We start from the raw sequence: 9,410 nt of genomic DNA on the forward strand, positions 1-9,410 counted from the left end.
ACAACCAGACATCAAAACAACAGTTAATGCAAGACAGGGCTACGCAAGCAAATTTTTAAACGTTATTTACTTGAACACTATCTGTTCTTTTGCTCACCTATAATTTGGGTGGTTTGCCACCAAAGGTGCCATGTTCCAAGTTGTTTACCACATCTAGATGCACATATAAGGAAATAAAAGCTGAACCTCTGATCAGTCATCTCATATTTATCTTCGATCTCAAAGCGAAACGTCTTTAACGTATAGCGAAAATAAATAAATTGGCCTCGCCGTTCCGATACTTTCAGACGGGACGGTATTTGAGACGAAACGACACGATGGCAACGTCGGTGCGTAACCGTAGCGCTCTTCCTGTGTTTCCGGCAATATTTCACGCATCGCCAAATAATCCGTCTTGTTTTTTAATTCATAAGTTGTCGATGGATGTCAATCCCGTCTCGGTCAAACTTCTGGCACGTCGCTTTTGACCGCTGTCTTACGTTCAAACGTTTACACAGATATTACTCACCGCGTAAAATCTCATGGACCTAGTCGATGCTGGAGCATTGCCGCCGTCTTCTTCGCTGAGCTGACTTTTAATGATGAGGTCATACAGTGGGGACAACGCAGGAACCGACTCAAACACTGGGATACCTAGAACAAAGGACACGACACCGTTTTCTCCTTCTCCTGAATGCAGAACTGTGGTTTCCATCTTATCCTGCTACATATGACGTCTCATCATATACACATGGAGACACTACGAAGAAAAGTATAGCTCGGAAAGAAGTAGAAGAAGAGACTGCTGCGTGTGGTGTGATGATCGACACGTGATGCTGAACTGGTGGATATAAGCGCGCATTACTTGTTAGCCAAAGAAACAAATTTAGAGAGGAAAACGATAGCAGATCTGAGCGTACAGAACGATTCTGTGTCTGATTCGTGAAACCGATGTTGGAACAGGTGACTGACAGGTGGTTTCTTGTTACTCAGGTGTGTCCTGTTATGATCGATTGTTTAAGCAATAAACACCGCGGAATATCTAATTCTTGGTTTAGCCTTCGGTTTCACGTGCACTGATGAACCAACATGAAGATCGTAAAGAAGTCTATGGGAGAAGAAAAGGCAAGCCATTTTGAAGTTGAGAAAGGATGTCTTTCCCAGTTCTCTCTCTCTCTCTTACCGGTAACGTTGCCCATTTTGTGAATGAAGGACAGCGAGAAGGGCATGGGCCGCTTCATCTTCAGGAAGAAACACGCTGGCAAGTCTACACAGTTAGAGTTCGATGCTGGAGAAAATGTCGGAGTCCTACGATGAAGGTAAAAAAAAATAAAATAAAAATCCGTCACACAAAAGAGACAAAAGCTTAGCAGGCACGGTCACGTTAAAAACAAATGAAGATTTTACCCTTTATTATCCACTGGGTGAGATCCGGTGATGAGAGGAGCGATGGGAAGCTTGTAGACAGATGACGTTCCCTCCACGGTCACGGACACGCCCACTCCGAGAGAACGAGGGACTAAAAATAAAATAAAATAAATAAACCGACGTGAGAAGTTTAAATCGCTTGGTGCACATATCATAAACGAAACACGGCAGAATAAATTAGTGCAACGTAAGAAAATAAAAGTACTAATTAAATGCTACATAACAGCTCACAGGTCGTGTCGGTGAAGTTGAGCTGAGCGCCGTTTCCTTCCTCAAAAATGTCGTAAGGCGAGACGTAGCACTGCAGGGACAGAAGATGGCCGCCGCTCCTCGGTGTGAGCAGACCCACGCTGCCGTGCAGGATCGTCTCCACCGTGTTCGCCTTCGTGGCTATCCTGCGAGGAACGAGAAACCGCTGATGTTTAAGGTCATCCTGTCGTAGTTTTTTTTTTTTTTTTTTTTCTGTGAAATTCTTATACTGATAACTTTTCACACACACCTGAACATGTGCATCATCTTAGTAAGGTCCAGCTCCAGGGACTGCAGGGCCAGGTACATCTTAGTCTTCAGTTTGCTTTATGAGGAAAAAAAAAAAAATTATTAATTAAGCGAGATTATTATCGTTATTATGCTTGAAGATCTTATAAACGTTAGCGACGACTCACTTGTCTCCAGGAAGCTTGTACAGGTTCACGAGCCCCTTCAGGTGTTTGGAGAACTCCTCGAAGTTTTTCTCTCTATAAGATACACATGTGATGATATAGCAATAGAGCATCAACATGTGTGTGTGTGTGTGCGCGCTTGTCCAAACTTATGTGATGGTGTGCGTGCCTAAGTGTTTAATGCTCCTTACCTCAGATGCTGTATGAGCTCGGGACAACTCTACAGGAGAGAAAAGTCGAGTTCAGTTTATCGGCACGGAGCGTTCTCTTCATCACACTGTCTGAACATTAAAGGCTTAAAGCAGCAGTCTGTAACGGCTGCAGTCTGTGCTGAGAATTGTGTTTACTAGTATATATGCTTCCTTGTGCATTTAAGGAAAAGAGGTGGAGGTGTTCAAGGGAACGAGCCGGATACGATTTAGCTTAAACGTAAACGATTTTACGATTTAGATAAAACGTACAGACGCTTTGAACAGACAAACATTTTAATAGAGAAGGAAATGTTTCTGACTCTAATGTTTCTATCAGAGTTATGAACTTAAAGTCTCTTAAAGCCCCCCCATCTCTCCATCTCCCTCTCTCCATCTCCCCTAATCACTTTCTCTCTCACCCATCTTTTGTTCTCATGTTTCCTCTTTTTCTCTCGCTCCCCTCATCTGTATCAGTTTCTCTCTGTCTCTCTAACCCCATCTTCCTCCCTTTCTTGCTCTCTCTCTCTCCCCCTATCGCGCCATCTCCCTCTCTCTCCCCACATCTCCCATTGCCTCTTTCTCCATAAGTGTCGCCCTCCCATCATCCCAAATCTCTCACACCTTGTATCTCTTCCCATCTATCTCTTGGTTCTCTCCCCCTGTGTCTTGCTCTGAATCCCCCTCTGTGTGTCTCTTTCTCTCCTAGTAATCTTTCCCATCTCTGTCTCTCTCCCCATGTCTCCTAGTATCTTTCCCATCTCTCTCTCCTCCTGTCTCTCTCTCTCTCCTAGTATCTTTCCCATCTCTCTGTCTCTCTCTCTCCTCCTGTCTCTCTCTCTCCTAGTATCTTTCCCATTTCTGTCTCTCTCTCTCCTAGTATCTTTCCCATCTCTCTGTCTCTCTCTCTCTCCTCCTGTCTCTCTCTCTCTCTCCTAGTATCTTTCCCATCTCTGTCTCTCTCTCTCTCCTCCTGTCTCTCTCTTTCTCTCCTAGTATCTTTCCCTTCTCTGTCTCTCTCTCTCTCCTAGTATCTTTCCCATCTCTCTGTTTCTCTCTCTCTCTCTCCTCGTACCTTTCCCATCTCTCTGTCTCTCTCTCCCCATCTATCTCCTAATATCATTCCCATCTCTCTCTGTCTCTCCTAGTACCTTTCCCATCTCTATCTCTCTCTCCCAGTCTCTCTTTCTCTCCTAGTATCTTTCCCATCTCTCTCCTGTCTCTCCTTCTGTCTCTCTTTCTCTCCTAGTACCTTTCCCATCTCTGTCTCTCTCTCCCCGTCTCTCTTTCTCTCCTAGTATCTTTCCCGTCTCTCTCTCCCCATCTATCTCCTAATATCATTCCCATCTCTCTCTGTCTCTCCTAGTACCTTTCCCATCTCTATCTCTCTCTCCCAGTCTCTCTTTCTCTCCTAGTATCTTTCCCATCTCTCTCCTGTCTCTCCTTCTGTCTCTCTTTCTCTCCTAGTACCTTTCCCATCTCTCTGTCTCTCTCTCCCCGTCCCTTTCCCATCTCTGTCTCTCTCTCCCCGTCTCTCTTTCTCTCCTAGTACCTTTCCCATCTCTCAGTCTCTCCCCGTCTCTTTCCCGTCTCTCTCCCCGTCTCTCTTTCTCTCCTAGTACCTTTCCCATCTCTCTGTCTCTCTCTCTCCCCGTCTCTCTTTCTCTCCTAGTACCTTTCCCATCTCTCTGTCTCTCTCTCTCCCCGTCTCTCTTTCTCTCCTAGTACCTTTCCCATCTCTCTGTCTCTCTCTCCCCGTCCCTTTCCCATCTCTGTCTCTCTCTCCCCGTCTCTCTTTCTCTCCCCGTCTCTCTTTCTCTCCTAGTATCTTTCCCGTCTCTCTCCCCGTCTCTCTTTCTCTCCTAGTACCTTTCCCATCTCTCTGTCTCTCTCTCCCCGTCCCTTTCCCATCTCTGTCTCTCTCTCCCCGTCTCTCTTTCTCTCCTAGTACCTTTCCCATCTCTCTGTCTCTCCCCGTCTCTCTTTCTCTCCGAGTATCTTTCCCGTCTCTCTTTCTCTCCTAGTACCTTTCCCATCTCTCTGTCTCTCTCTCTCCCCGTCTCTCTTTCTCTCCTAGTACCTTTCCCATCTCTGTCTCTCTCTCCCCGTCTCCCTTTCTCTCCTAGTACCTTTCCCATCTCTGTCTCTCTCTCCCCGTCCCTTTCCCATCTCTGTCTCTCTCTCCCCGTCTCTCTTTCTCTCCTAGTACCTTTCCCATCTCTCTGTCTCTCCCCGTCTCTCTTTCTCTCCTAGTATCTTTCCCGTCTCTCTTTCTCTCCTAGTACCTTTCCCATCTCTCTGTCTCTCTCTCTCCCCGTCTCCCTTTCTCTCCTAGTACCTTTCCCATCTCTGTCTCTCTCTCCCCGTCTCCCTTTCTCTCCTAGTACCTTTCCCATCTCTGTCTCTCTCTCCCCGTCTCCCTTTCTCTCCTAGTACCTTTCCCATCTCTGTCTCTCTCTCCCCGTCTCCCTTTCTCTCCTAGTACCTTTCCCATCTCTGTCTCTCTCTCCCCGTCTCCCTTTCTCTCCTAGTACCTTTCCCATCTCTGTCTCTCTCTCCCCGTCTCCCTTTCTCTCCTAGTACCTTTCCCATCTCTGTCTCTCTCTCCCCGTCTCCCTTTCTCTCCTAGTACCTTTCCCATCTCTGTCTCTCTCTCCCCGTCTCCCTTTCTCTCCTAGTACCTTTCCCATCTCTCTGTCTCTCTCTCCCCGTCTCTCTTTCTCTCCTAGTACCTTTCCCATCTCTGTCTCTCTCTCTCTCGTAGTACCTTTCCCATCTCTCTGTCTCTCTCTCCCCGTCTCCCTTTCTCTCCTAGTACCTTTCCCATCTCTCTGTCTCTCTCTCCCCGTCTCCCTTTCTCTCCTAGTACCTTTCCCATCTCTCTGTCTCTCTCTCCCCGTCTCCCTTTCTCTCCTAGTACCTTTCCCATCTCTCTGTCTCTCTCTCCCCGTCTCTCTTTCTCTCCTAGTACCTTTCCCATCTCTGTCTCTCTCTCCCAGTCTCTCTCTCTCCTAGTATCTTTCCCGTCTCTCTCTCCCAGTCTCTCTCTCTCCTAGTACCTTTCCCATCTCTCTGTCTCTCTCCCCGTCTCTCTTTCTCTCCTAGTACCTTTCCCATCTCTCTGTCTCTCTCCCCGTCTCTCTTTCTCTCCTAGTACCTTTCCCATCTCTCTGTCTCTCCCCGTCTCTCTTTCTCTCCTAGTACCTTTCCCATCTCTCTGTCTCTCTCTCCCCGTCTCTCTTTCTCTCCTAGTACCTTTCCCATCTCTGTCTCTCTCTCTCTCCTAGTACCTTTCCCATCTCCCTGTCTCTCTCTCCCCGTCTCCCTTTCTCTCCTAGTACCTTTCCCATCTCTCTGTCTCTCTCTCCCCGTCTCCCTTTCTCTCCTAGTACCTTTCCCATCTCTCTGTCTCTCTCTCCCCGTCTCCCTTTCTCTCCTAGTACCTTTCCCATCTCTGTCTCTCTCTCCCCGTCTCTCTTTCTCTCCTAGTACCTTTCCCATCTCTGTCTCTCTCTCCCAGTCTCTCTCTCTCCTAGTATCTTTCCCGTCTCTCTCTCCCAATCTCTCTCTCTCCTAGTACCTTTCCCATCTCTCTGTCTCTCTCCCCGTCTCTCTTTCTCTCCTAGTACCTTTCCCATCTCTCTGTCTCTCTCTCCCCGTCTCTCTTTCTCTCCTAGTACCTTTCCCATCTCTGTCTCTCTCTCTCTCCTAGTACCTTTCCCATCTCCCTGTCTCTCTCTCCCCGTCTCCCTTTCTCTCCTAGTACCTTTCCCATCTCTCTGTCTCTCTCTCCCCGTCTCCCTTTCTCTCCTAGTACCTTTCCCATCTCTCTGTCTCTCTCTCCCCGTCTCCCTTTCTCTCCTAGTACCTTTCCCATCTCTCTGTCTCTCTCCCCGTCTCTCTTTCTCTCCTAGTACCTTTCCCATCTCTCTGTCTCTCTCTCCCCGTCTCTCTTTCTCTCCTAGTACCTTTCCCATCTCTGTCTCTCTCTCTCTCCTAGTACCTTTCCCATCTCCCTGTCTCTCTCTCCCCGTCTCCCTTTCTCTCCTAGTACCTTTCCCATCTCTCTGTCTCTCTCTCCCCGTCTCCCTTTCTCTCCTAGTACCTTTCCCATCTCTCTGTCTCTCTCTCCCCGTCTCCCTTTCTCTCCTAGTACCTTTCCCATCTCTGTCTCTCTCTCCCCGTCTCTCTTTCTCTCCTAGTACCTTTCCCATCTCTGTCTCTCTCTCCCAGTCTCTCTCTCTCCTAGTATCTTTCCCGTCTCTCTCTCCCAATCTCTCTCTCTCCTAGTACCTTTCCCATCTCTGTCTCTCTCCCCGTCTCTCTTTCTCTCCTAGTACCTTTCCCATCTCTCTGTCTCTCTCTCCCCGTCTCTCTCTCTCTCCTAGTATCTTTCCCGTCTCTCTCTCCCAGTCTCTCTCTCTCCTAGTACCTTTCCCATCTCTCTGTCTCTCTCTCCCAGTCTCTCTCTCTCTCCTAGTATCTTTCCAGTCTCTCTCTCCCAGTCTCTCTTTCTCTCCTAGTATCTTTCCCATCCCTCTCTCCTGTCTCTCCCTCTGTCTCTCTTTCTCTCCTAGTACCTTTCCCATCCCTCCGTCTCTCTCTCCCCATCTATCTCCTAATATCATCCCCATCTCTCTCCCCCCCCCACCACGTCTGTTTCCCCGAAATCTCTCTGTTACTCTCTGCCCATTTCTCCCCGCCTCGCTCGCTCACCGCGGGGTTTTCTCCGTGATGAGCCACTTTAACGTCGATCAGTTGGCCCACAGAGTCAAGCTGCACTTCCACGTAGAACATGTCAGAGGTGATGTAGCACTCCGTCTCAGAGGGACTCAGGTGTGACCCCAACCTGCAGGACGAACAACAAACCCAGAGCAACACTGCATCATCATGCGACAGGACTGTGCGACGTCATCGGCCACGTCGCAGCGTATGAGCGGTGACAATGTCACAGGGACACTCACATGTTCTGACGGGCAATGGACTCCAGGCGATCGGTCATAGACGCCAGCGAGGACACTGTAACGATAAGAAACGCATCAGAGGGTGCGGTGGATCAACGGGACACGCCCCGCCCTCAGCAGTTTTAACATAAACCAAAGATTTAAAGCAGCTGCACTACTGTCAGAGATGCTGCTGATGAAAATTCGGACTAATCTGAATCCGGAAACACGACGACGACGCTCTGACAAGCGTGGACCATGTCGAACGATGATCAGCATAGTGCTCTCACCTTTAAGTGCCCTCTGAAGCGTCTCTAAACAGTTGAGCAGGAGCTGGTGGCCGGCCGAGTTCATCACACCACGCTTCTCCTACACACACACAGATAACTTTTTAAAGATTCAGTCAGTACAAACCTGTGCTTATACACAGATAAACATCTTACAGTTTTGACTTAACAGAACAGTTATGACTTCAACCCGCACACACACACCATGGCTGTGCGGACGACTTTGCTGGTTTCCTGCCATGGCCGTGAGGCGTTGTGTTTGCTGTGCAGCCTCTCCAGCAGAGCAGAAACACGACTCTGCTTCTCCGCTTCTGCAAACACAGGGGGAAAATCTCACAAGCCGCTCCATACGCTCTGTAATAACGACGAATCCTCTATACGTATACTTCAACACGCATGATGACGATTATACGCCCTAGAGGTCGACCGATTGATCGTTTTTTGGGAATGGTTATCGGCAAAAATCCACACCGGTCCAGACATAAACTATCCCTGATGTTTATAACGAGGATAAAACGTCCCACACAGAACTGTCTACGTCATTCAGTGCTGTATAATAGCTCCATCCTGTATAGTGAATATGCTCTATATAGAATAATAATGTTGTTGTTGTTACACATAATATGAAACAGCAGTTTTACCGTGAGTAGTGTGTACAATATTAATAACAATTATTATTAATAATACTCATTTAGGAGTCACAACTCGACTATAAAGAGCCGTTCAAAACAAAAACATCTCCCTGGCTCTGATGCTAATGCTAGTTGAGTTAGCAGTCACGTAGCGAAGATATGTTATATTTGCCGCGCAGCCGCTTAACAATTCAGTCAAATGGATGTAAGATGTAAAGACATCGTCTGTGCTTCTTACCGGTGCCTTCCTCTACTTTGACCCGGTCCAAAACGGCTTCTCTGGCAGGACTGCCGCTTCGTAGCGCCGCCGCCGCTGCCGCCGACGCCATCTTCCTTGTTAAAAGCGTCGCGCTTCTGATGACGCGACACGCAGGACGTGTTCCGTCGCGTTGTTTTTGACGTAGCCTTTCCTACATCAGTTGCTAAACACGAACATTCAATAATAAAAAACGATTCTTTAACTGTCCTATTGTGTTGGAATAATATATATATTTAAAAAAGTTACATCCATTACACAAACACAACAATGAACAGCTTAAAAGTGTAAACCTTTATTAAGCCACAAGAATAAATATTTGCATATTCATGAGCCTGAATGAGGAAAGTCATTAAAAAGTCATTAAAGAGATAAAAGAGAGATTAACCAGTATTTCAGACATCTCAAATGTGGAAATGGGTCAAATTGACCCGTGATGTAATAGCAGGGTTAAGCAAGAGTGTGGGGTGAGACAGGGGTCCAACGTCTTTATTAGTGAATTAGCTACAGTACAATGCTGGAGAACTCCACAACCCCAGGTCTCACCGTCCACGACACAGACGTCAGGTTCCTGGTCTATGCAGATGATGTAGTCTCAGAGAGCTTATAGCAGAAGCTTTGCATACTAGAAATTCACTCTCTCAGTGACCTAGAGCAAATCCAGCACCATGGTGTTCCAGAACACACATCACTTCACGTTGGGTAACACACGGCTCCAACGGAAAACATCATACACTTATCTTGGTGTAACGTATCACAATACAAAAGTAATGTAATCTGATTATTTTTTGGATTACTTCAAAGTCACGTATGTAAATAAAGTCAAGAGAAAAGCAATATGATCGAAAATACTTTAATTTAGAGCTTATTTTAGAGCTTCAAAACATGTTCAGTGTTTGGATTTGTTTTAAATTAATTAATTAAATAAAATATCACTGTCCCTGATGTGGGTAACATTACATCACAAAAGTTAGGTTGACCATAATCTGGTTTTCCATAAAGAAGACACGTTTTTTTTTTTTGGAGGGTAGTGTT

At 46.9% G+C, this 9,410-nt stretch overlaps 1 protein-coding gene across 1 annotated transcript in view; it reads right to left on the minus strand.

Moving 5' to 3' along the window:
- The window catches only part of med1 (mediator complex subunit 1), a 16,612-nt gene extending 8,164 nt beyond the window's left edge, over window positions 1-8,448 (minus strand). Inside the window, exons 1-12 of the mRNA XM_053640038.1 lie at window positions 8,358-8,448; window positions 7,692-7,798; window positions 7,491-7,569; window positions 7,222-7,276; window positions 6,974-7,106; window positions 2,261-2,289; window positions 2,073-2,144; window positions 1,907-1,981; window positions 1,639-1,802; window positions 1,387-1,498; window positions 1,163-1,287; window positions 509-633 (exon numbers count right to left, since the gene is read on the minus strand). Coding sequence (XP_053496013.1) covers window positions 509-633; window positions 1,163-1,287; window positions 1,387-1,498; window positions 1,639-1,802; window positions 1,907-1,981; window positions 2,073-2,144; window positions 2,261-2,289; window positions 6,974-7,106; window positions 7,222-7,276; window positions 7,491-7,569; window positions 7,692-7,798; window positions 8,358-8,448 — 1,167 coding nt within the window. The remainder of the gene's footprint in view (window positions 1-508; window positions 634-1,162; window positions 1,288-1,386; window positions 1,499-1,638; window positions 1,803-1,906; window positions 1,982-2,072; window positions 2,145-2,260; window positions 2,290-6,973; window positions 7,107-7,221; window positions 7,277-7,490; window positions 7,570-7,691; window positions 7,799-8,357) is intronic.
- Between the last annotated feature and the right edge of the window lie 962 nt (window positions 8,449-9,410).

Source organism: Ictalurus furcatus, chromosome 13 (assembly GCF_023375685.1).
Source record: "Ictalurus furcatus strain D&B chromosome 13, Billie_1.0, whole genome shotgun sequence".
Taxonomy (NCBI): Eukaryota; Metazoa; Chordata; class Actinopteri; order Siluriformes; family Ictaluridae; genus Ictalurus; species Ictalurus furcatus.